General features: G+C 35.7%; 2 protein-coding genes across 8 annotated transcripts in view; both read right to left on the minus strand.

Moving 5' to 3' along the window:
* ZC3H13 (zinc finger CCCH-type containing 13) overlaps positions 1 to 18,398 on the minus strand; it is a 98,333-nt gene extending 79,935 nt beyond the window's left edge. For 4 of the 7 annotated variants that reach the window (XM_046664073.1, XM_046664076.1, XM_046664074.1 and 1 more), the window contains exons 1-4: positions 17,547 to 18,084; positions 11,372 to 11,497; positions 10,939 to 11,048; positions 8,218 to 8,329 (exon numbers count right to left, since the gene is read on the minus strand). In XM_046664073.1, coding sequence (XP_046520029.1) covers positions 8,218 to 8,329; positions 10,939 to 11,048; positions 11,372 to 11,488 — 339 coding nt within the window. In that variant the 5' untranslated portion in view covers positions 11,489 to 11,497; positions 17,547 to 18,084. Of the gene's footprint in view, positions 1 to 8,217; positions 8,330 to 10,938; positions 11,049 to 11,371; positions 11,498 to 17,546; positions 18,085 to 18,117 lie in introns of those variants that run through there. The other 3 variants (XM_046664071.1, XM_046664072.1, XM_046664075.1) reach the window with 3 other exon arrangements.
* A 132-nt stretch (positions 18,399 to 18,530) lies between these two features.
* CPB2 (carboxypeptidase B2) overlaps positions 18,531 to 27,531 on the minus strand; it is a 50,594-nt gene continuing 41,593 nt past the window's right edge. Inside the window, exons 9-11 of the mRNA XM_046664078.1 lie at positions 25,752 to 25,954; positions 22,751 to 22,838; positions 18,531 to 18,885 (exon numbers count right to left, since the gene is read on the minus strand). Of these exons, the coding sequence (XP_046520034.1) occupies positions 18,701 to 18,885; positions 22,751 to 22,838; positions 25,752 to 25,954 (476 nt within the window). The 3' untranslated portion in view covers positions 18,531 to 18,700. The remainder of the gene's footprint in view (positions 18,886 to 22,750; positions 22,839 to 25,751; positions 25,955 to 27,531) is intronic.

Raw genomic sequence — 27,531 nt, forward strand, 5'->3', positions numbered from 1 at the left:
GGCCAATCCTAAAAAACACCAAAAAAGATCTCAAGCTTTTTTGGGGAAAAAACGAAAGAATTAGGTACAAGTCTTGCAATTCTGAATCTGAATTATTTGAACTCACGTACATTTGTAGGTTTAAAGAGAAGATACATATGTATTTCCTAGGTATGCCCAATGAAAAGTCCTAAAAACAACTAATTTAGTGGCAATAAGCTTCCAAGTAGTGGTCCTGAAATTCCATCTCCCAATAAAAGAACCAGAGTTGTAGGGAAAAATGGCTGATTCCAGATATAGGGTATAAGATAGACACAGTGAGCTGGGAACATCTTCTCTCAACAGAAAAAAACCGTCAAGGACTACCGGGGCTGTGTCAAAGTAACACAGGATATAACTGGACTTTGTCAAAATTAAAAGGTATTTTGAACAACACTAAAAAGAAAATGAAAAGGCAAGTCACACACTAGGAAAACATATTTGCAATAGATGTATCTTAACAAATTTCTGGTATTCAGAACATATAAGAACCACAAATCTGAATTAAGACAAATAATTCAACTTATGAGCAAAAGCTGTAACTTAATATATGAATGGCTGATAAACTTATGAAAAGATGCTCAACATCACTAATCATCAAGAAATGCAAAGTAAAACCAGTACATACCCACTAGAATGGCTAAAATGAAAAAGACCAACAATGCCAAGTATTGGTAAGAACGTAAAACAACTGAAACTCTCATACACTGTGGGTAGAGATGTAAAATCAAACAACCACTTTGGAAAACTGTTCAGCAATTTCTTATAAAGTTAAAAATATACGTATCATATGACTGAGCAATTCCACTCCTAAGTATTTACCCACAGAAAACATATGTCCACACAAAGACTTGTACACAAATGTTCATAGCACCTTTATTCATAATAGCCAAAAACTAGAAACAACCCTAATGTCCATCACGTGGGGAATGAATAAATAAATTTTGATATATCCCCACAACAGGACACTAGTCAGCACAAAGAGAACAAACTACTGACAGATGCTACAACCTGGCTAAATTTCAAAAACATTATGCTAAAAGAACCAAGACACAAGAGTATATATTATCTGATTTCACTACAGTGACAGATCAGAGGTTGTTAGGAGCTGGGTTTGGGAGGGGACTAACTACAAAAGGACAAGACGATATGTTCTGGGTTGATGAAAATGATACGTATTTTGATTATGGTGGTGATTATACAGGTGTGTACATTTGTCAAGACTCAAATGATACACTTAAAAGGAATGCATTTTATTGTTTGCAAATTATATCACAATAAAGCAAATCTTTGAAAAGAGCTCAGGATCTAATATAAAGACTTCGCACAAACTAAGGAAGAAAGACTTGAGCAAAAAAAATAACAGTGGTACTATATTAGAGTTGGAGACATCAATAAGAATTCATGATTAGCTTAATATAGGTATATATGGTTACTAGTAATATTTATAGATATGTATGTATATATACCAGTTTTTATACACACATATATTTCTTTGCTCTGTCAGCTGAGAAGGCCTAAAAGAAATGCCACCCCAGTAGGAACAAGTACTCCCAGCACCCAGATTTTAGCTCTCTCTTTCCCAGCCATTAGCCTACGAGAAAGCCCACACTACCCACACAAAGAGGCCCACGTGGAGAGGAACTGAGGCCTCTAGCTGACTGCCAGCATTAACAACCAAATGTGAGTGAACAAATCTTCAAATGATTCCAGCCTCCAGCATTCCAGCACTTTAGCTGAGGACCCAGACATCAAGGAAGAGATAAGCCATGCCTACTGTGCCCTTTCTGATTTCCTGATAGAATCTATGAACATAATAAATGGTTGTTTTATGCCAAGGTTTAGCAACTGGAACAACTCCTTATAAGGCTATCAAAAAATACTTTTAAAGACCATATCAGGCTAAAAATTTATTAATTTATTTTATATGAAATAAAAATTATCCACATTTAAAAAATCACCATACTTATTCTTGTACTGTACATTCACTACCCCATTTCTACCAGGTGGTATATATTGTATCTCCATTGACACTCTTACCCTTCTCCTCTACACCCTTTCCCCTGAAACAGATAAACAACACTCATTGTTCTACTTAACTCTACAGAGATTTGCTTCCTGAATATTTAATTTGGTGACTGTCTACTCTTCCTATTTTGCATTTACTCTGTTTTATTCTTTCCAAAGAATTTTCACATTTCCGTCCTCACTTGGTTCTCACCATAACTTGTGACATATTGGTGCAGGTACATTTATTTTACAAATTAAAAAGCAACACCAAGATGCTTACTCAGGATAGTTAGTAAAAGTGTTAAGGCCTTCTAACTTAAAGTCCTCTACTGCATGAGTCAGCTTTTTGTAACAGCTATAGTACTATCTCCTCCCTTAGTCAGTGTCACTTTTCCTCATCTAGCTAGAAGTATCAAGATGTATAAAAAGAACGGGACGGGATTTTAGGGGGTGTAAGGGTAGGGGCAGTAATAGAATTGGGTAGGGGACTATAAAGCGAAACTAATAACTATGTATATATCTGGGAGGTAAGGTTCCCAGAGACAGGAAGCTTCATGCTAGAAATTAGTTTTCAATTCAGAATATCAGAGAACCAGGCATTAAGGGGAGGAAAATATCTATTGTGTGTGCAAAGTCAAAATAGATGGCAGCCTGTAAGATATCTGAAATAGGCTGGAAGTTGCATAATCAACTTGAGATCTGGCTACAGACTGAGATCTGAAAAAGTAATTTGAGTAGCAGTCACCTTAAATAGATCCAGCGTGAAGGTAAAGATAAATAGCAAGCCTAAATAGGTTCTCTGCTTGAAGATAAGTCACCATGTTGAGGTGGGGTAGAAAACAGGTCCAAATGACTATTTGAAAAAATACTGGACAAGACAAAGGGAACATCATTCGGAAGTCTCAAAAGTACAACCTCTGAAAATGACTTATTATAGCAACCAGAGCAGGTCATTAAAATGATGGGTTAAGAAAAAATATTTTAAAAAATATTACACACATCAGTTGAAACATTTTTCTGTTTTACTTTCATATATGAGAGAGCAGATTAACAAAGATTCAAGTCTTTAAAAACAAAGATCATGAAAAGAGATGGATGGTGGTAACGACTGCATAACAATGTGAATATACTTAATGCCACTGAACTGGAGACCCAAAAATGTTTAAAATGCTAAGTTTTATGTATATTCTACAATTTTAAAAATTAAAAATAAAAGATCAATATATACAAATAAACTTAGACCACGGGCCATCTGCTCTGAGGTAAGATTTTAGGTGAGCACAGGGATGCTCACAGTGCATCTCTAAATCCTAAACTAGATATCCTCCCACAAGGATGAATTATTTAATCCTTTACTTCTGAATGCAGCAATAAAGCTTATCCTAAGATGCAGGGAGTCCCTATAGCACATGCACACCCCAATCATCAACAAATGCTTGAATATTCCTTCTATCTGACTCTATATTCAGGGATTTAATTTTGCTTTCAAAGCTAATTTATCTTTGTGCTCAAATTACATAAAATAACAAGTCTCTATTATAGAAGAAGAAAACACAATTCACATACTGCATTGGAAAAGTTCTACTGACAGGTTGAAAAGTATCTAGTGCCATAAAAATGTAATATATTATTTCATAAATGTTTTAAAATAGCATATTAATGTCAGCACAAGTACTGAAAACAGTGCCAAAAATTAGTTGTCCATGATGATGTGAGCCGAGTGCACAAAAGAGACCACAAACCAACTCTCTTCTCTCCTTCTTAGTTAATGGCCCGGAAAGCCTGTAGTTAGGCTTAACCTCCCCTCCAGCCATTCTTTCAGTCATAAAATCCTATTGACTCTACCTCAAATAAGCCTCTCACTGTTAAACTCAGTTCCATTGTATTAAGTTTGTTTCAGATCACCTAGACTAGCTCTTTCCAATAGAAACATAATGCAAGCTACATATGTAATTTTAGATTTTCTTGTTACCACAAGAAAAAAGAAACAGGTAAAATTAAAATTTTGGTAATATATTTTATTTAACCCAACATATCCAAAAATAAATATTTTCAATACAACATACAATCAAGATAAAAAATAATGAAATAATTGACTTTCTTTTTTTTTCAGACTTTTTTCATACTCTGAAATTCAGTATGTATTTTACCGTTAGAGTACATCTCAATTCAGACTAGCTGCATTTCAAGTGTTCAACAGCCCCACCGGACAGCACAGACCCAGGACCACCAGGGATTCTCAACACGGGCTGCACATCAGAATCACTTTCCATTTATTCAGTAAGTGAACTTACTAGTTTCAGGGTCTGGAGGCGAACTGGTGAACAAGACAGATCACTTCAGCCCTCGTCTCACTCCCACATGCTCTAATTCCTACATTCTAGGCACACAGCTTCACATGTTCTCAAACACACTACTCCTTTAAAAGTCCTTGTTGTTACTGTGTTGGTTTTTTCCTCTTCCTAGACTTTTACCCTTCCCCTCCCACATCCATCCTTCCAACACCCAGTGCAAATATCACTTTCCTTCGTGAAGTGTTCTCTGGTTCCCCAGGCAGTTATTCATTCTCTCCATTGTGCACTTTGCTCTTCTCTCTCTGACATACCATCACACCCTATAGAATTACAATTTAGTTATGAATCTGTCTCTCCACAAGATCAGGGATTACCAACATCATAACTCAGACACTTTGGAGATAGAGGTCAGTGGCAGAGAAGGGGTGGATTTACAGTTAGTTTGTGGAAAATCACACATATCCTATCTTAGCTATGTTATAGTATCTATGCCATAGCTGCCCCCACCTAAACTACATCTGATTGTGCCACAGAAATTCACTATGTGAAGATCAAGTCACATGTACTGCAGTAGGAAGGTATCACAGAAGTGATCAGCACCTGTTATCCTGCCAGATTACTCAAAATAATTAATACCCTGGTATCCTAGCTTATTAAAGTTTTTTCTAAGTTTGGATAGTGAATTCCCTAAAATCTGACTGTTCTTGAATCTTGTGACTCTATCCCCTACATGTGCATGAAGTTCAGTGCCGTTGAGGACTTTCTTATCGTGGGAAAGCAAGAATCAGGCTTTAAATTTCTTAACAAAATGCCAGCTTCGCTGTCTACTAAATTAATTTGTTGAATATATAAACCTTCATGATCAACAACACACTAACATTTAGATATCTGTTAACAACATAAATCTCCAATGCTCATGTTCGTCTCCTATTAAGAACCTAAAACCAGTTTATATTAAAGAGAAAAGGCTGAGAGCAATTCTAATCCAGTACATATCATTTACTAAGCAGTCATCATGGGATAGTCAGTCATGTTACTTGTTTTACATATATTTTCTTCACAGCAACACACTGACACAGTTGTCACCTCCACTTTACAGATAAGGGAACTGACAGTAGAGTTAAATAACAATTCCTAAAGCAACGTGCTCAGAATACGAATTCCAAATGTCTGCCCTTTATATAAACTACAGTCCATCCAGTGATGTGCTGGAGCCAGTTCACGCTGACTCATCAGAGCCAACTGTAAACTGTTAGAACTGTGTAAGCCCTTGTTAAACACAGCTATAATTAAAAATTAAATTCTGTAAACTAACAATTAAACAAATAACACTAAAAACAAAGGTGGCAATTATTTAAAACTCACTTCCTAAATATTTTAGTACATTTTACTCTTGTGGTTAATTACATTTATTGTATGTATATATGTATGTATGTTCGTGTGTGTTTGTGTGTGTGAGAATACTACATAACGGTGTGAAACTGAGTCTCTCTTGCCAACTTTGTATTCAGTGGTATCACTTTGGTAGCTTGAAACTGACCATAATGGGAGTATTTACACCAAAGAAACTGGCAAATCCTACAAAGCATAGCTTTCTTTTTTTTCCTGAGTGGTTGTTAAACATTTACCAGAAAACCAGAATGAGTCCATTCATTATTCTGAATCAACAGGTTATTTCAAGAAGCAACACACATGCTCAGCCCCTATCTAGAAATTCTAATTCAGTAGATCAGGGGTAGAGTATCTGCATGTGTATTTTGAAAAAGACTCTCTCTTCTAAAAGAATTTTGATATTACCGCCCGCTGAGAACTACTACCTGAGACTTCTAAAATGGTATTATGTATCCTATCAGATATTAGAAAGCTACATCCTTAAAATAGCATTACTTTAGGTCCCCACAGGTAAGTCTTTACAAACTATAATGGAAAACTGCGACACAGCTTTTTTATCAAGGATCAAAAAGAGGCATAAGAATGCTCCTACACATCTTAAAAGTTCAAAGAGGATGCCGCTTATACAATTCAATAACTTTCATAAAACTATGAGACAACTAGATATGCACACACACAAGAATGAGGTTGGACCTTTACTCCACACCATAAATAAAAATTCACTCAAAAGGGTCACAGATTTAGAGGTAAGAGCTAAAGCTCTAAGATTCTTTGAAGAAAACATAAGCATAAATCTTTGTGACCTTGAATTTGACGATGGTTTCTTAGCTATGACAGAAAAAGCACAAAATATAAATTGTATTTCATCAAATTAAAACATTCGTGCTTTAAAGAACACACACCATCAAGAACATGAAAAGACAACCTATAGAATGGGAGGAAATTTTTACAAATCATATATCTAAGGGACTTGTAACCAAAATATATAAAGAATTCTTACAAACCAACAATAGAAAGGCAACCCAATTAAAAAATGAGCAAATAACCTGAAGAGACATCTCTCCAAAGAAGATATACAAATAGCCAATAAGCACACAAGATGATGTTCAACATCATTGGCCATCAGGAAAATGCAAATAAAAACTATGATGAGATTACTCCTCATACCCACTAGGATGGCTATAATCAAAAAATTAGATAACAAATGTTGGCAAAGATGTGGAGAATTGGAAACCTCATACACTGCTGGCAAGAATGTAAAATGGTGCAGCTGGTTTGGAAAACATTCCAGCAGTTAAACATAGGTACCATATGACTCAGCAATTCCACTCCTACACATAAACCCAAGAGAAATGAAAACATGCCCACACAAAAACTTGTATATGAATGTTCAAAGCAGCATTATTATTCATAAGAGCCAAAAAATGCAAACAACCCAAATGATTGAACAGATCGAATGACTGAATGATTGAAAGACTCAACTGAAGAAAGGATAAACAAAATGTGACATATCAATACAGTGGAATGTTATTCAGCAAAAACAAGGAATAAAATACTGATACATCCTATAATCTTCCACAAACCGTGAAAACACTATGCTAAGTGAAAGAAGCTAGACACAAAAAACCACGTATTGTAGGATTCCATTTATACAAAATATTTGGAATAGGCAAATCTACAGTGACAGTAAGTGGAATAACGGTAGCCTAGGGCTGGTGGTCAGTTGGGGGGATGGGGGATGACCACTAAATGGTATGGGGTTTCTTTTCGGGCAAAGAAAATGTTCTAAAATTGATTGTGGTGATGGTTGCATGACTCTGTGAATATACGAAAAAACTCCAAAGTGTACACTTTAAATGAGTGAATTGTATGGTATGCGAATTAAATCTCAATAAATCTGTTACAAATAGACACACAAGAGTATGATAAATATCTTGAAAAAAAAAATTAGCTCTAGGAAAGGTTTCCATTCCTGACAAACATCTATGTTTTCTTTTATTCAATAAACTACATCATAAATTCTGTTTCTCTTCTGGCTTCATTGCCAAGAAATGCACTAAAATTTTGTGGTCACATGTGCTTTCCTTTACCTAAGTTTCCCAGTACAGTTTCTGTCATTATTTTAATTTAAGTGTTCTAGTGTAAGCCATTTCAGTCTTTCTTGGAAGCAGGCAGGATATGACAGCCGGCTGAATTCTGAAAACTTAAGAATATGTTTAGATACTCATGATGCCCACCGAGGAATAGAAACCCTACAAAGTTCAGCTTGAGCTCTGCCAACCAATTCCCTTCATCTTAACTACCACCAAGAAAAGAAACAATCAGAGAATTATGAGTTTTTTGAGATGACTTTTTTCCTTTAAATTACATTATCCATATAGAACATTATAATACGATGTTACACATTTATTGTATAATTAGCACACAAGATAATATTTAAAATGGAACATAAACAATAAATCACTACTGATATTTAACTTTGTTTTGGGAAATTCATTCCTACCCTAACAGGTGAGGATGAATCCTCTGTATTTCGTTTCTGGGACTCAGTGTCCACATCTTGGCGCTTGTTCTTCATTCTTTCTCTAAGATCCCCTGTAGGTCTTTCTGGTGACCTTTGAACCAAAAAACAAAAAGAAAACAAAAAACAAAACAAAACAAATCTATATTTATATAACATTTTATAAGAACACATTTACAGAAATAACCTCATAAATCTCAATATAATTTTTCTAACCATCCATGGCTCCTAAAGTTTAGAAAAATAATTTGTTTCAGTTTAAATATTAATATATAAAAAATATGAGCATCACTTACAAGTTTTCTTCCAATACCAATCAAAATGTATACATTAAAATTCCATGGGGTGGCAGGTACTGGTGACATGAATAAAGAAACTATACGTGAGCTGAGAAAAAGGAATTTCTAAGTAACAGCTTAATTTGTTTTCCTATTAATCACATAAATACATTAATTATATTCGAAAGCAGAAAGTAGGAAGATAAAGTTTTAAACCACAGCACTGCAAAATTAATCTAGAAGCAATAGTACTATCATCTACAACATCAACAATGGAGAAAATACTTTATGCACCTTAAGAATTAAAGCAAATATAGGAATTTTTGTGTTATTCCTATAACTTTTCTTAAATTTGAAATTTTTCAGAATAGAAAATAAAGTATTCAAAGCAAGATTTCAGACAGTGATTTTATATTCTGCTATAGATTTTTTTTAATAAGGAAAAATACATTTATATTCAACACTGGTAAGACTTCATAATTTATAATGGAAATTTGATAAACGGCTGTTCAATTATTTTCACACCATTACTAAGGCAGAAAAACAAAGCAGAAATAGAACACACTGCCTTCAAAGAATATTCCTAGAGCTCCTTAAAAAAGGCCAACGGAAGTTAAGGAATGACTATATCCCTCTTTGGCCACCAAAAAATACTGTACATAATATTTTTTAAAAGATATAAACAAATCACATAAATATTCACATCTCTTTCAAGTAATAGTTGATCAAATCAATTCCTTTAATTTATCAATCATTAACACAAATCACATGGTTAGTGAAGAAGTAATTTCAGTTAATTCACTTTAAAGGTCCTCATTAACATTTGCATGTACATTTTATAGATCTATATTAAATGTTTTAACAATTAAAGATGAACTTCAAAAATGGAACTTCTTATTAAGAACTAGTACTTAAATGCTTTAAATTCTAAGTATGATGTACATGTAAATCTTACGTGCCCCGGTTTCCTTCGTATAATAAAAGTTTATTACAAACGTGTTCCTAACCTGAACAGTACCTAACAGAGTGCTCTACATACAGTGAATGCTCAACAAATGACTTAAGTGTCTTGGACTAAATAAGCATTACTGAAATACATGGCTTTTCTTTCCATCTTTGAATCACACTGTAAACTGTATTTTTCTGCCCTACAAAAAAATAGAAAATACACACATACAAAAGAAGTTAGATGGAAAAACACACACAAAATAGCAAAATTATAACAAAAAATCCTTTATTCTAAGTCTAGTAACGACATTATTTTTTTCCATTTTAGACAAATTTCTGTCCATTTTCCTCAAAACTGTTTCTTGTATAAAAAATTTGAGTAAGTTAATAATAAATTTCAAAGACACATTAAAGCATGTTTTAAAAGTGTAGTAATAATATAAACATAACACTAAAATTACTTAAATAATTTCCCCAGGTATGCATTTATACAGGTAATTAAACTTATAAAGACTAATTTTCTCACATAAACAGAAGGGAGAAATGAAAATCTAAACACAAAAGGAGAGTATTCAGCATCACAAGTAAACTAAAATGTACAACGCTTAATTGAACAGAAAGTGAGCTACTGTTAAGGGTTTGAATTTTAAATTCTATTAAACTTCAAAATCTAGACACACACAAAAAATTCACCCAATTAAAAAAAAATATCCAAATGTCAATGTTCAGTTTTCATATGTTGCTGTAGCAATCAGCACACCCAATTTTACGACCAGGTAAATTATATGTTTACCAATCAAGTTTAAACTGTTTTTGTGACAATCCTTATGTATGTTACATTTTTAAACATCATAACAAAATCATCATGGGGGAAGCAAAAGAAAAACAAAAGGTCTTTATTAGAAAAGTGCAATTTAGCCTTGCCTTTATTAAAGGCAAAATGATGTTCTAAATAGGTAGGACATTTATCCACATATAAATACATATTTTCATTTACATTAGTACATTGCGATAAGGGATTTGGCAAATGCATTTTAACCTACAGAGCTTGCATTAGATTATCTTTTGTCATTAAGATTTGAATTTAGAACACCTAAAAAGCTAAAATTATATTTCCATTTAAATTTTAATATTTTAAGAGTTGAAAACAGTCTCTCACTAAAAATAAATCCATGAAGTTGGGCTGTCTTAAGCAGCACTTTAGCATATAATTGGGGGAGAGAGTAAGCCATATATATATTATAAAAAGATCTATTGTCAAAACAAGTAAACATTCAGCAAATAAGTTAATTTTAAAGCAAACATTCTATTACTCTTTAAATTAACAACTAAAAAGATCTTGTTGGTCTTTGATTATAGATAAGACTACCACCAAGATAGAAAATTTGACAAAATAGTTTATTTCAGATTTTTATACTAAATAAATTACAAAAGTCATCTTCTAATAGTATACAACAATTCATAGTTCTTGATTTACCTTCTATAATTGCTGCTATAACCTTTACCACGGGGTGAAGGGCCATGTACGAATCTACATGTGTTTCCATAGAGGCAGTTGCCAGTCTTCAGCCAGTTACGGCACTGTGTCTAAGAGACAGATATTACTATGTAAGTTCATATTTATTTCCAGAAAAAAGATGCTAGTGACACAAAGTTAAAACAAATGCTATCAAAATTCCCGCTAACCCGAGATGCATTACTCCCCAAATAATAAAAACATCAGGAAAAAAAAAAAGAAAAACCCATAAACCCTTCCATCCTTTTCACTCCTTTTTAGGAAACACATTTAAAACAATTTACTGAACCACCATTCCTACAACACAACAACCTGTTCACCTTTATGATACAAATCAGTATTCCAAGAACAGGACTGCAAGAGAACCTCTGGGACTGTACTGGTGACAACTCACCTCTGCTGCACTGCCCGTGCTGGGTCCAAGCCTCTCAAACACACTGGGTCTTCTGGATGTGCTATCAGATATGGTCTTGGTATTTTCCACCGTGACCTTCCTTCTAATTTTAGACATTTTGTACTACTTTAACCAAAAAAGAGAGAGGCAAAACTGTAAAATTCTTCAATTTTAAGTAACTGAGCCCATAACTTACAAGCAGATAAAACTGTAGATAATATTGTAAATTACAAGGGATTTTCCTCAGGAGAAAAAAAAGCATAAGAAAGGTCACAGGTTAAACAGAGGTAAACAAAAGCTATCTTCTAAAACACACCTTATCAGTGAATTTATAACTTTGAAATCTGTTGGCTAGAATTTTACTTCTTCTGCAGAGTGAACAAACAAGATTCTACTCAGTTTTCATAGTACATTCAACCTCAGAAAACACACTGTAAAATGTTTAGTTTCTAAGTTCCTTATAAAAGTTGTTTCAATATTTAGTAACTATCTTTTAAGGAAAATGTGCTATCATTCTCCATCAACTGGTTAACTGGAAAAAAAAGCTACATCAAAGAAAATAGGAAAATAAAATCAGGTGAGAATTTAATTGAGAGTAGAAATTGTTTTATACAGTTTACAAGACAACATTAGTTATGTTCCAAAAATCAGTTTGGGAGAAAAACTAATACTATTCAAATATTTTCTTTGTTCTACAGAGGTCAAAGAAGAATCAAGGATATTTATTTTCCAATAACACAAAAAAATCTCAACGTTGATAAAATGACTTTCTTTCAAACTAGGACAGGCCATAGAACTAGAAAGAGTGAAGGTGTTTCTACAATCTATACTACATCGAACATAAAGTCAAAGTTGCTAAAAGTAATGAACAGGCTATTTTACCGTTATTAGTAAGAAAAAAAGAATGACAAATTGTAAAAATATTTTAAAAAGCAAATATTAAAAACTAAAACCAGAATAGAAAACTAATCCAAGTATATAATCAGATGATTCAACTAGAAATGAAAATATCAGATAACAGTGGCATGATATACTTTAGAAACAATATTAAATTCTAGACCTAGAAAAACCTAGAGAATACTCTACTGTGGGAAGTGGGTAGGAACTGCCTAACGATGAGAAAGAAAAAAGAACCACACCGTATCACACTTCATACAATCTAAATATTAGTTGAAATCTTATTAGTAGTCAAAAGTTACTAGAATGAAGCATGGCAACTAAAGAAGTAAAAGTTCCAATTGGTATAGAACTAGTCTCTACAAAGTTCACAAATGCTCCTTAACATGGCTCCAAAGACACATCACTTGAAAGGAAATTAAATCATCGTAGTACCCAACCAAAACTAAAAAAAAAATTATAAGCAATGTTTGGTTCAGTTAGATACTTCTTTTCAGGTCACATTTTAAAAGGATCCAAAGAATAAGGACAACTTTTGACAAATGAACAAAGAGAATGAACCAAGAAAAAAACATGAAATGATACTATATGGTAGTTTTACATTGGAAAAATGTATATATTCTTCTTCTCTTCAAGATAAAATGTAATCATTATTTTAATACCAATTAATTTTAGTGATTTAAAGCAGTTACAAAATAACTTTAAAGTAATTACAAATTTTTAAAAACTAGGGTAGAGTGTCACATAAATGAACAAGAATTTGCTACAACATAAAATCACTTATGTATCAATTGTTCTCCAAGTAAGGAACTATATACAGTCAATCCTACATACTGGATTTAGTATTCTAAGATAAGCTTTGACTTAACTTTACTTGGGCTCATTCTCAGCCTAAATGTGAATTTACAGAGGAAAAGTTGGGAAAATTTCATATGTCCACTTGATTTACTGAACATAAAGAACTAAAAGCCAAGATAAAGCTGAGAAAGATCTTCTAGAAAATGTAGAGCTTTGATTAACTGAGAAAACCACTTTTTCACAATTTATAACTGAGCAGGATTTAATAAGTAAATATGTAACAAAATATATAGGTAAACAAATTTTTAGTTTCATTATATGTTACCATAAATACTACAAATATAAAAATACAGAGATGTACACTGTAATCCTAATTAATTCAATTTTTAAAACATTTATTAATAAATTTAAAATTGAATGGGTTGTAAAAGTTCCTTATTACCTATTATTAGTTATCTTGAAATTGAAAAATAGGCACACCATCCCATCACACCTCCTCAAGACTAACCCTAACCTTGTATTTTTCCCTCCACTATCAACGGAAATGGTTAGTTCTGCCCCCAAAACTCCTATCCCCAACATGGCCCCACTCTAACACACTTGCCTACAAAAAAAGTCAATGGTAGTTTTTTCCACAGTTGGGGCAACAAGCTATTTATTATTATACTTGATACATTGGTCATCTATCCTCTCCTTTCTTGTTTTCCTGAGGGCTCCAGGTATTAACCCTACTGTTTTTCCTCCTGTTCTGTAATCTGTTGCTTGGATCAGCACTCCTCTGCTCCCCTGACATACCGTTGGAAAGCAGGGCTCACAGCTTCTCTCCAATCGTACATCCCTAACATAAGCTTTGAACATTTCAAAGGGTTTCGAGTGCCATGTCAAAGACATTCAAGCAAGGAGGACTAATGATCCAATCAATCTTACCCTTCTCCTTGTATTCTGGCCACTAAAAAAGTTCCTTCCCACAGAGACAAAGCTGCTTTTACAGGTGACAACAAGAACTACTCAAGAGGGGCCAGCCCCATGGTCAAGTGGTTAAGTTCACGTGCTCCTCTTCAGCAGCCCAGGGGTTCGCAGGTTCAGATCCTGGGCGCGGACATGGCACCGCTCATTAGGCCACACTGAGGCGGCATCCCACATGCCACAGCTAGAAGGACCCACAACTAAAATATACAACTATATACTGCGGTGTTTTGGGGAGAAAGAGCAGAAAAAATAAAACTATTCAAGAATCACCTACACAGTGATGACCCCAGGAATTGTACCTCTAGCTGCTGTCGTCTTCCAACTTAGGAAAGAACAGCAATGAAGCAGAGACGTATACTCCTCTTTTCTCAGAGAATCCAACAGTGACAGATCTTACCCTAAAATGGCAATGAGTTTGAGTACCAGGTCTAGGTTACGGGGAGGTCCTAGAGTCCCGCCCCCAAAAAAAACAAAAAGAAACCTTCTATCTATTTATTTATCTGAAGCAAAAAGGCAAAAAGTAGGAACTGAAGTTTTCTAATTGAAAGAAGAGGAATTCTTCCGATCATCTATCTAGGAACTTCAATCAGTAGTCAACAAGCTATGTAAATATTATTACCGAAACATTCATGATTTTGCATAGATAAAATGCTTTATGCTCACAAAGAATATAAAATATAATATTTTAAAACTTATTCATCTAAATATACACACATAATCTACCATACATTAAAAAAGCATTTACTCATATATATTAATTAAAAACTGTTACCAACTAATGTGACTTAATTAGAATTTTCAATCTAACAACTTGAGCCCACAAAGGAAGAAAAATATCATAACCAAATAAAATGTAGATTTAACTGAGGAGGGAAAAAACATTCTCAATTAATATCCGAACAGGCTTCAATACGAAGTAAACGCTTCAAAGTATATGAGAGAAGTTAGAGACAATAAAATAAGATAAAAATGTAAATATTCAAGTCTTCCCTGTCTCAGAGACTTTGAAAGTTTTCCCTCCAGTTTTGTTTTCAAGTTACTCTTTGGCTTTCAGTTGCCATCACACTTCCACCCACATCATTGCGTCTCTCCCAAACACCAGCATTACTGAAGCCAGAGCAACAGTGGTGAAAGTCTACTGAGTTACGCCGCTATTTCTCCTCTCTACTGGCAGAGTGAATAAATATCAGAAGCTTTTATTACATTTTTTCAGTTAAAAAAAAAATGGCCAACACAAAGTTTGAATCTATTAAGATGCAATACAAGAGGTCTTCACAAATGGGAACTGTTGGTCTCTCTCCTAAAACTTACAATTATTACTGTGTACTCAAAACTTCATACTATAAATATGGCTGAGAAGAAACATACAGGGGCCTCTTTTTGAATAATTATTTCTGAAGCCTAATTACTAAAATCTTGTCAATAAAATATGTATCAGTTCTAGTATTTTCACTTCAATCCATAATGACATCTTTTTGAGGTCTCCTGGTAACACAAATGAAAGCATAAACCACTTTAATCTGGATGAGTAGCAGCATAATATTAAGATATTGCCAAATAATTAAGCAATTAAAACTACATAAATATACTAATAGTAGAATAAATCCCTATCTACTTAAGTTCTAAAATTAAAAGGGTTGTCTTAAAAATAATGAGGGTTATAAAAAATACATATTACATAAAAATAAAATATTTCCCTATTTATATTTCATATTTTTGAAAGAAAAAAGTTAAGTTTATTTGATGCATAGTCTGGGAGAAATTTTTTTAAAGAACTTCCTAAATCAATCTTGACGATTGCTTATACGAGACAGACTAAAACAATCCCAAACTGAATTCCCAACAGAATTGACAGAACTAAACTGACTACACAGGTATGAGCAAGGCAATACTGTAGCACTGTACAGAAAAAATAACTTATTAAAAAGACTATGCACAGAGAATATCCCATGCTGGCAACTACTATGAAGTGAACAGAACTGCAACATACAAAACTATCAAAAAGAGTAGAAGACACTTTATATATCAACAACAGTTAATATTTCAACTGCTACTAAGTATCAGCTGAAATAGCTCCAACTCTGTATGAAAAGGAGAGTGGGGGGTGGGGGAGGTCAGGAAGACTAACATCCACTGAAAACCAATTCTTCAAATAAATATAAGTCAAACAATTTTGCTTTCTATACGTAAATACTAATGCATATTATAATACAAATGCACACCTATAACATTAAAATTTTAATAATCTGAACAGAAGTTAAAATAGCATCTACTTATTACATTTTAGTTTTAATTTACAGATACGAAAATTAGATGAATTCGTAAATCTTAAAAAATGCAATCAATGTTCAATGCAAATTACCAATAATTAGGATGCCAGTAAGAGGCATGTATGCGATAAAACTGGATCCTAGCAGACCCACACAGTAAGTCTTAGTTTCACGGTGCAGTTATTTTTACAGACACAAATTGCTACATACCTGTATCAACATTCTAAGTGTCTTGTCGAAACTGTCATGTTATAATCTAAATATCTCATTAATAAGTTGTAAATTATTTGAAAATCTACGTATTATGTCTACAAAACTCTCCAATATTATTGTCGCTTGAGGTACTAAAGCCAGTAATTTCAAATATTACAGAACTACACTCCACAAACTGGCACCATATACACATGTATTGTACTGCATAATTGGATTTATAGTTGGATTTATCCCAACAGTATCACGGACTTTGAAAACTTGAGGTGTGAAGATCTTTTCCAAGCTTTTTAAATTATTCCTTCAAAAAACCAAAAACCTGAAGAGACTGCTTACGCCCATTAATTTTCAAAGTGGTTCAAATTATCAGAAACCCTCGCATTATAACCGAATTATCTTGACACTAAGCTCCAGAAAAAGATCCTACCAATATCATTCAAGTAGTATCAACTTTGAATAATTTTCCAGCCATATAAATTACTTCAACCTACGTAGAGAGAATGCCAAACATCAGGTCCTCTCCTTTCTTTCCACCCTCCCCGGTCTGATAGATAGTTGCCAAAAGTAACTACTAGGGGAGGAGAAGATAAAGTAGCGCTCCTCAACTCCCAGGACCTAAGTCGTTAAGTTATCGCTGCTGGGAAATAAGTAAGACCTAATACCACCAAAAGTAAGATACTTTTCCCTAACAGGTCTGGAATGCGTCAAGACGGAGCCTTTAAATCTAAGACCCTATTCCTGCACCCTTTCATCGCATACAAATGCTAATACCGCGCAAGCTCACGTCACACGGTAAACCGTACACAACGTTTCGTCTGAACCCACCTCTCCCCTAGACAGACTCGCCAGAATCAGAACGAGGCCTAAGCACAGGGAGCTATTGCAGAGTTGAGGGTGGGATGCTGAAGGGAGAGCTGAAGATCCCGGCGTTACTCAAGCGGGGATGGAGGACAACTGGGGGCCTCCCCATCCCGGGTCCGCCCAACGCCTTTCCCCCGATACCCACACCCATTCTCAGAATTCAAGCTTACCTCCTCCCCAAGCTCCTGTCGTAAGCACGGTCCGAAAGCGCCACCGCCGCCACCGCTCCGAGGAGCGGAGGAGGCGACTCTGTCCCCGCGCCTGGCCCCGGGAAGCCGACGACGAGGAAAAGGAGGTGCGCGCGGCTCCCGGGAACCCGCCCTCGGCTAGCGAGGGACCCTCTGGGCGGCTGAGAAGCGGAGCCCGCCCGCTGCTTCGCCAGGGTCAAGCGAGACTGTAAAGTACGAAGAAAAAGGAGGAAGATACACGGGGCAGTAAGAAAATGCAATAAAACACTAGCAGGCCGCTAAGCAGTCGGCTCGCCTCAAAATGCCGCCGGAAGTCAATCTTTGCCCTGTTCCTCTGTGGACAGAAGCAGCTTCCGGCCGCCGCATTAGTCGTCAGCGCGCAGGCACCGCCCCCTCGTAGTCACGCCCCCCGGGCGTAAGGCCGACTCCGAGGAGTCGAAATTGTCAATCTTTGTGAGAGATCCCGGGGAGCAAACTGCGAAGCAGGCGGAGCCAAAATTCCCAATTGAGTGAATTTAAAAGAATTTCCCCCTTTTATTACGTAATTTCTTACAATAAACAGCTGTGAAAGTATGCACAATGCCACATTTGTTGTCGAAATTAACTACAGCCATTCATTCATGCGCTGCACAACGTTTATCGAGCGGCTGAGCTGGAGCGACAGGCGGTGTTTATCCTGTTTTTGACTCCCCTCGGCTTTCTGCGCCGCTGCCTATCGCTGTGGAGCAAAGGGAAACCACGGTTGTGTTTTTAAAAGTGCAAGCAGAAATTTATTGAAAATTTGGAGCAGAAATCTTTACTGTACTTCTGACCACGTTTCCTTTTGTTGTTTAGGGTCCAATGATCTGCATGAAACTAATTATTAAAATTGCTTGAGATGGCTAGTCAAACGTCGCGAATCAAAGAAAAAGCCAGTATCTAGCCTCTTACAATTTTTTTTAAAAAAAGGAAAAATGTGAACCTTTGTCTGCCTTAATTTTAAGGTATCATTTATTTTGTTCTTTGAGAAAAACGAGGAATAGGAAAACCTTTTATCAAAACTACTGATAAAACTTAAAAAGAAACTAGTACAATGATTTGGTCTTCTTGGAATCAGTAAATTAACATAGGGGAGCAGAGTGAAAAAATGAAGGGCATTAAACATTTCTGACGACGTGCCAAGCTATTTTAGAGACAGCAGCGAGAGCTTCTGTGCAAGTGGGTCTGATGTAACGCGCTGGCAGCAAGAATCCATATCTGCCTGTATCTCGAAGTTCAATTGTAAACGAATATTTGATACCCAGGTCATGGATCCAGTCATCCGAACCCCCAGGAGCTAGGTCTACAGGAAGAAAAAAGAAATTAGTTTTGGAAATGTAGACGTTTCAAGTTAACCAACAAAAAGATTTTTTCCCCTAAAAATATAAATTGCTTTGCTTTTTCTGATTATTAAATAATCTAAATTTCTGGTAGAAAATGGAGATTGGAGGAAAATAGGTTAAAGAAGAAAATAAAAATTATCATAACCCTACGAAGGAGTGATAATCTCTATTAATATTTTAGGGTTGGGTTTTTTTTTCCAGTACATACTAGAACATACTTAATTTTTTTCTACATAAATAAGATCATCCTATACATGCTGTTTTGTAACATTTCTAAACATAATCTATGGTGACCAGCTTTATGTATTAATGAGTTCAAATCTACATTATTTTTAACGATCTCATAGCATTGCATTGTAAAGCTGAATATAATTAATTTAAATAATTTATTTGGAGACCTTTAGATTTTTTTTCTAATTTCTAATTAATATAAACAACTTTACAATGAACATCCTTGTTTATGCATAAATTGCTTCTTTGTTTCCTTACAATAGTCTTTCCTAGAAGTAGATTTGTTAGTCTAAGGGTATGTACTTTTTACAGTTATGCTACATGTTGCCAAATAGCCTTCAAAAGAATTGAACTAATTTATACCTCCACTAGCCAGGTATGAATATGCCCACTTCCCCCTCCCAACACCATCCATGGGAATTATGCATTTCTGGCAAATTTATGGGGGGAAAATAATATCAAATTATCTCACTTTATGTTTGTTTGTTTACCACTGACCTGAACATTTTGTTTGGTATATTTATTGTCCACCTTTATATATGTATATAGTATATATATATATTATATATATATAATATATATATATATATATTTTTTTTTTTTTTTTGCTGAGGAAGAGTCCCCCTGAACTAACATCTGTTCCAATCTCCTCTATTTTGTATGTGGGTCACCACCACAGCATGGCTGATGAGTGGTGTAGGTTGGTGCCAGGGATCCAGATCCAGGAACCTGGCCACCAAAGTGGAGCTTGCTGAACTTAACCCCTATGTCATGGGGCTGGCCCCTATGTTTTTTACTAATTGTCTTTGCTCATTTCTCTACTTGATTCATTTTATAGATTATTTATAAAAACAACATTTGGGTTATTTGCTCTGTGTAATACATAGACTTTTTTTTTCCTACTTGGTTATTTAACTCTCAACCTGGTTTATGGCAGGGTTTTATATCAAAATGTTTTGTCTATCTGGAATTTATTTTGGAGAAAGACAAGTTAGTAATCTAATTAAGTTTCTTTGTGTGTGTGAGTAACTTGTCAGTTTTTCCAACCCTATTAATTGAGTAAGATAACATTCTAACTGATTGAAATGTCTTCTTTATGAGATACTAGACCTCCTTAGATATTTGGATGTCTTTCTGTACTCACTACTTCCTTCTTTTGATCTGTTTCTTCCAGGCTCAGTTTGTCTTAATTACTATAGGTTTATAATGTGTTTTAATACTTGGTTGGGGCAAATACTCTCCTGTCTTATTTTTCAGAATTTTACAATCTTTCATCAAATTTATTATTTCAAATGAAGTTCAAAATCATTTAAGTGTTCATTGGGATCGCATTAAATATACAAATTAATTTAGAACACTGACACATTTTTTATATTGCTTTTCCACTCAAAAACCTTTTTATTTGTCTTCTTTTATGTACATCAGTAAAATTTTCTAGGTTTTTCATATAGATCATACAGATTTGTGTGTGTACACACATATATACATTGAACAATGAATCCATATATATGTAGTATCTATTTGTATATATGTGTTCATATGTATATATGTACATGGAGGGAAGACAGTAGGATCTTTTTTCCATTTTCTTTTCTACCTGATTTTTTTGATATATAAGAAAGTTATAGATTTGAGTACGTTTAGTTCATGGTCAGCCACCTTACTCAACTCTTTCATTGTTACTAATATTTTTGGTTGATTTTCTACTGTTTTCTAGGTAGACGATCATATAATATGCAAAGTGATCATTTTGCCTCTTTCTAATACCTATACTTGAATTAATTACACAGGTGTTTACTGAAGCATTGTTTATAATATTGAAAGATATCCATCACCAGTGGGTTAGTTAAGCTATTCATTCATTCAGCAAATACTTCCAACAACCATTATCAATATTTGGCATTTATTCCTCTGGCCATTTTCCTGTGCTTACACCCACATACACATAGATGTGTCCTGAATGAATGAATGTGTGGAGGTGGACTGATTTCATCATAACAGGAAGTTGCTCTAGAAGCTCCTCCAGCCCTGAGGTACTATGGTCATGCTCTTGAGAACACTAGTAGAGAAGAGAATGAGAGTCAAGAAAGCTCTGAATTGTAAAAGGCAGTTGTGGGGTTCCTCCGTGACAGAGCGAGGACCTGGGTTCGCAAAGGCAGCAGTGGACAAATGATACCAAGAGACAGAGATACCGTGTGGACCAATCTGGCTCCAGTTTGTTCCGAGACAATTTTGGGTGGTTGAGGAGGAAGAAGAAAAGGACTTTCTACTAATAGGGCATCTGGTGCTGAAGCAATTTATTGAAAATAATATGAATGTAGTAATTAATATGAATGCGTTTTTATACCCCTGTAGACCATTCCTGTTAAAGGAAACTGGGGCTTTTGAAATCTTGTCACAAGGCCTTTTCACATGACATTACCTCTCCCTGGTTTGTCCCCATACCTTTTTTAGTAACCACTTACCAAGTAGGTCTCCCGGAAATGTCACCTACAGAGACCTTCCTGGGCCACTTTAGCTAAGTAGCCTTCTCTCTCCTGCAGTCATTCTCAAACCCATAAGCCTATATCTCCACTTATCAGTAGGATTATATTAAATTTTACTAATTAATTGTTTACATCAGAGATTGGCAAACTTTTCCTGTAAAGGACCAGACAGTAAATATTTTAGGCTTTGTGGGCCACATGGTCTATGTCACAACTACTCATCTCTATTATCATGAAAGCTATTATAGCTAATATGCAAATGAATGGATGTTTGACAAAACTTTATTTGTGGAGACAAATTTGAATTTCATATAATTTTCACATGTCACAAAATCTTATTCTCCTTTTGATTTTTTTTCAACCATTAAAAAAATGGAAAGACCATTCTTAGCTTACAGGCTATACAAAACAGGCAGGGGGCTGAATTTGGCCTGGCGGTCATAGTTGGCTGACACCTGGTTACATGTTTATTTTCTGTTCCTGTTCTCCCATCTCCCCCTCCAGCTGAAAAAGAGCAAAATTACTGTTTGTCATTCCACTGTGGGTAGAAAAAAGTCCCTCAATAAAATATCTTCCAGTAGAAATTCTTTTAAAGTGTTTGTTAAGGGTTTGACACATATATGTTGTCATCAGTGTGATACAAGTAGAAGACATTCAACTACAGTGTACTATGAGCTATACTCTTGGGCATAGGCTGCCACTAAAAAGCACCTAAAGTAAATGGTGTTCCCTAGCTTTGTACAGCATTCAACCTGAACAACCTTACATGGTGGCCCTGAGCATCTTACAAATTCTTTTGACACTTTATGAACTTTTCTGCTTCAGTTGCTTAGTGTGATGCCAATTCTATAATCCCGACTCTATAGCAATGAACGTAATTTCTTAAATATCATTTTGGCTTATTTTTAGTGTATTCATTTATTCAGATAGCCTTGTTCAGTGCTGTCATAGCTGTTATGCCTCCCTTTCTTATTGTTATAATCCAATTGTTTTATATGGGACCTTGTTTAAAGATTCCATTTAGAAAAATTAAATCCACACAGAAAAACCAAACACAGATTTGTTTAGTACCTCACAGTTCTCCGAGATCTTAAGAAGAAATACTTACATAAACTTTCTGAACCGCTGCCATGTGTATATATAGTATTTTTACTAGCAATCTCAATAGCGTGGACTGCTTCACTGGCCAGTAGAGACTGAAATCAATAGGATATGGAATTTCAGTTAATGTGCAGCTTTGAAAAAAAAAACCCAATCACATATTAATTGAATCAAACTGTATATATGAAGAAATAGAGAGTAGAATGGTGGTTACCAGAGGCTGGGGGGGCAGGGAGGAATGGGGAGACGTTGGTCAAAGGATGCAAACTTCCAGTTATAAGATGAATAAGTTCTGGGGATCTAATATACAGCATAATGACTACAGTTGACAACTTTGTACCATATACTTGAAGGCTGCTAAGAGAGTAGTCTTAAATGTTCTCACCACAAAAGAAAAAAATGATAATTATGTGAGGTGATGGATGTGTTAACTAACTTTATTGTGGCAATCATTTCACAATATATGTGTGTATCAAATGATCACATTGTACACCTTAAACTTAAACAATGTCATATGTCAATTATAGCCCTATAAAGCTGGAAAAACCCTGTATATATTAAAAATCTGCATTTATCCAAAAGGCATATTAAGAGGAATAAATTAGCTTAAAAAACTTTTTTTGCTTATAGAAATCACAGTTGGGTAGCTTTAAACACAGACTCTTCCAATACATTGAAAATTTTTATTTAATTTGAAGAAATAATTCTCACATGCCTTTTTAAGAAACTCATTTATTATGTAAAATGAAGTATAACTATATTTCAAAGGCAAACGACTTAGGGTTATCCTATTGCTAGACAAAATTATCACCAAACTTTAAATACAACTTCTCTAAATACATCTACCTAATGCATTCCTTTCTCACAAGCTCTATTTTCTTCTTACGTAAAATGTCTAATAATTCCAAAAGACTAATTAAATAAAAAAGATTACGTCCCCAGTATGAAGCAGGATAATAACTAAGTCTCTGGTCCACTACGTTTGTTTCCAGCATGCTCAGATATTCTCTGAAGTTGAACTGGCATCACGGTATTCACTGTCACTCTCTTGAACACCCAGAGGAATATCAGTGGCTATTCTGTTGTGCCATTCCTTTGTTTTAAAAAAAAAGTTTTAATGGAACCCCATTGTCTACAGAATAAAATGCAAATTTATTCTGACATTCAACAAGCTGACCTCGGGCCAGCCCAGTGGTGCAGCGGTTAAGTTCGCATGTTCCGCTTCTCCGTGGCCAGGGGTTCCCCTGTTCGGATCCCGGGTGCAGACGTGGCACTGCTTGCAAAAGCCATGCTGTGGTAGGCATCCCACATATAAAGTAGAGGAAGATGGGCGTGGATGTTAGCTCAGGGCCAGTCTTCCTCAGCAAAAAGAGGAGGATTGGCAGTAGTTAGCTCAGGGCTAATCTTCCTCAAAAAAAAAAAAAACAAGCTGGCCTCATCCACTTTCTGATGGTGTCACACTCCACTTTCCCACCGTCACAGCCCCCTGGACATACTTCCTGGGGGGAACGCCATTTCCTCAGCTTGGAATGTCCTCCTTTCCCTGCCGGCCTATGGAAATCCTATCTTTCAGTGTCTCGCTAAAATTGTATTTTTTTCCTTGACGTCAATAGCACTTTATCATCCCTTTTTCTTTACAATATGTCACCCTTAATAGATGATTAATTCCTCAAGGACAGGGACTTTATCCCCTCACTTGCCTCAGCGCTTCCTTCTGAATCAATTAATCAGGCCACCCCTTGCTATCCCAGTCAGAAGTGAGTTCTACCATCTGTGCCACTTATTCAGTAGTTACTGTACCTTGGAGTACAGCTGTTTGTAACATTGGCTGAGGGCTGAGCTCCCTGAACATGTCCAATTCTCTTAAAGGGCGGGGTCCTACCTAATGCTTCTATCAATGTCCATCCAAGGCAATATTTTATGCATAATAACTCTCAACAAATGCTTGTGGTAATAGTAATTCAAAAATAAGGCAAAATCAGACTAATTCTATTTCCAAATCATGATAAATATCTTTTCATTTCTTCAAAGATAACACCAATAAAGGAGTCCTCCTTCCAAGTTTTTCCTTGAGAAAAAAGAGAATTGCAAGTGTCAAGTATGTTTATGCTCTAAATGAGCTATTTTCAGAAAATATAAATAACCTTGTATTTGTCATCAGCAATCACTAGACCCTAATGTGGCTATAGTTTATTCTGTTAAGAGAACCAGAACAAAATGAGTCAGTAAGAAACAACCGCTACATAAAGATCAGACCTTGGACAAGAATCAAACTGTTGCCATAATACTTCCATTGTCTGGAAAGCATCTAGGATGAAGATTTGGCCAAGTCTAGCCACAATCCATCAAAAATCCTTGCATCCTTTGCCATCAACCTAAACACAGAATATCTGGGCCCGAAAAGTGGTGAGGCGATAGCAGACTGTGTGAGTCCTCTTTGAACTTCCTATACCTTCCTCCACATTCCAAAAAAAGGTGGCCGGGGGTGGTAGGGGGGTGGTGCTCTTGCCTCAATGCTGAAATCAGAGGTGCTTTGAATAGAACCAAACTCCTGGGGTTAGGGAGGTCAGTGTGCAGACAATTCCTGATGCTAGTATCAAATGGATGAGTGTCGTGCTGTGACTTGATCCGTGGATGGCTGTCTGAGAAAGCTAGCGACCACACAGCAGACTCACAATTCCAGAGACTCATGTCCTTGTCCTGGCTCATATGGTTTCATATGTAGATCAGGTCCAGGTGGAATGATGCCCTCCTGACTTTCAAGGAGCGTATCTGACATTTTCTTAGGGAGCCCATCTCCTGGACTGAAGGTCATGTCCTCAGGGTAAGGCCCAGTTCTTTACCTGAACCCTGACCCAGGGGGACACTCGCTAGAGATAGACCAAAATATAAAAATCCTTTCCATTTTTCCTCTAGAGGAGACATTTTTCCCCACAGTTTTTGATCTTGACTTCAGTGTTATTTTATTTCCGAAATGTTAATGCGAAAAATAATTAAGCAGCACTTACCAGTTCCTCGTGGTCTTTGCTTTTGCTTCTGTTATAGGAATATGGAAACACTATCTTCTGGGAGTATGAATGTATACTGATGTAAGCTTTAATGTGGTTGATATTTCTTCTCAAGAAATCAGCCACTGCCTTCACTTCCGGTTCCGACTCAGGGTAAGGTCCACAGTAGATCTCTGCACACGAGAAGCTTGATGCACCTTCCTCTGGAGTGAAATGGATAGAGTGGAATTACGGGGGGATGCGCATACTGTTGTAATTTGTGATTCCCATGACGATGTATTCTCCTTGGTATCTACAGTGTAACATTTGTAGATAAATGGATTAGATCAAGCTCTGTAAAGAACCTATTTCTGCTGTGCACTAAATGTTGCTTATGTTTCTTTTAAAGTCAGATACTTAGATGCCCTCATAGTGGACACTCCAACTGTTGCTGCCTGGGGGCAGCCAAGTTGCCACTTTGAGAAAGTGGCTGAGAGAGTCTCAAGATGCCAGCCCCGACTTCAAACTTGTGGTTATGTGAGAAAAATAAACCCCATTTTCTTTAGTCCATTATGAATTTGTTTTTTCTGATATATGTAGTTTAAAAATTACTAATCAATATAGTTCATAAAAGAAAAGTCTCATTTGGGAACTCAAAAACACAAATCTGCCTTCAGTGCTATTTCTAACTTGCTAAAGTGGTTTGCTAAATAAAATGGGATGGTGATAATTGTTGCCAGAATAATATTTATTCTGTCCTTTGAGAGATTATAGTATATACCACTTAGGATGGTAGTCTACCTTCCAACACTTCTCCTTTCTGTCCCTAATTCACAGGGGTGGAGCCTCAGGGAGCCACCTCTGACCCCAAAAATTATTCCCTTCTGGAAACAGTTGACTAGCCCTGAATTGTGTCCCTAACTTGTATTCTGCCAATCCAAATCCCTCCACTGATAACTTGAAATCCAGATGAAGATGCTAGTCTCTCAGTCCAGCTGCTCTCTTGAACAAAGAAGATAATGACAGTAGCACAGAGCACATGCTATAGATCAGGAACTCTGCTAAGATTTATGTGCATTATCTCATTTAATCCTCACAATAATCCTATGAAGTAAATACTGTTATTTTAGGATATGCAAATTGGACATTCTTGGTAGTAAACATCCTTTACAATAAGAGGCTACGTGGCATATTGTTAATTACCCAATCACTTGATTCTAATCTTGACTTCACCATTTTGTAGCTATACGGCCTTGGATAACTTTTTTTAAACCTATCTATACATCAATTTCCTTATCTGCTAAATGGAAAAATTATACATTAAAGGAGGATTTAATGAGGATTCAGTGAGCTAATGCATATAAAATGCTTTGCACAGTGCCTGGCATATACTAAGTGTTCAGTAACTGTTGTTTCTCGTTGTTGTTGTCATCATCATCACGACCATGTGGATTGGCACTCGAAAAAGTCAGTATGCATCCCAGAGATGAGATGGGGAGAGAAAGGACTCAGTACACCTACTATGCTCCAGGCCCAGTTCCAGTCTGTTTCTGAGTCCCAGCTGCACCCCTGCCTTTGGGTTCCAGGGGCTGCTCCATTATCCTTACAGAGTCTGCCTTTCTTACTTAAACTTGCTCTGCTTTCTTCCTGCTATTTGCAACAGAAACAACCTTAATGTTTGTTAAACATTCATTTTCCCACAAGGAAATGTTGTGCTGAATATCCAAGGCCTTTCCAACCATTTTATTTGTTTTAATTTTTATCCAATGTGATTGGCCAAACCATTTTTGATAGTTCAGTC

The sequence above is a fragment of the Equus quagga genome, chromosome 6, assembly GCF_021613505.1.
Source record: "Equus quagga isolate Etosha38 chromosome 6, UCLA_HA_Equagga_1.0, whole genome shotgun sequence".
NCBI lineage: Eukaryota > Metazoa > Chordata > Mammalia > Perissodactyla > Equidae > Equus > Equus quagga.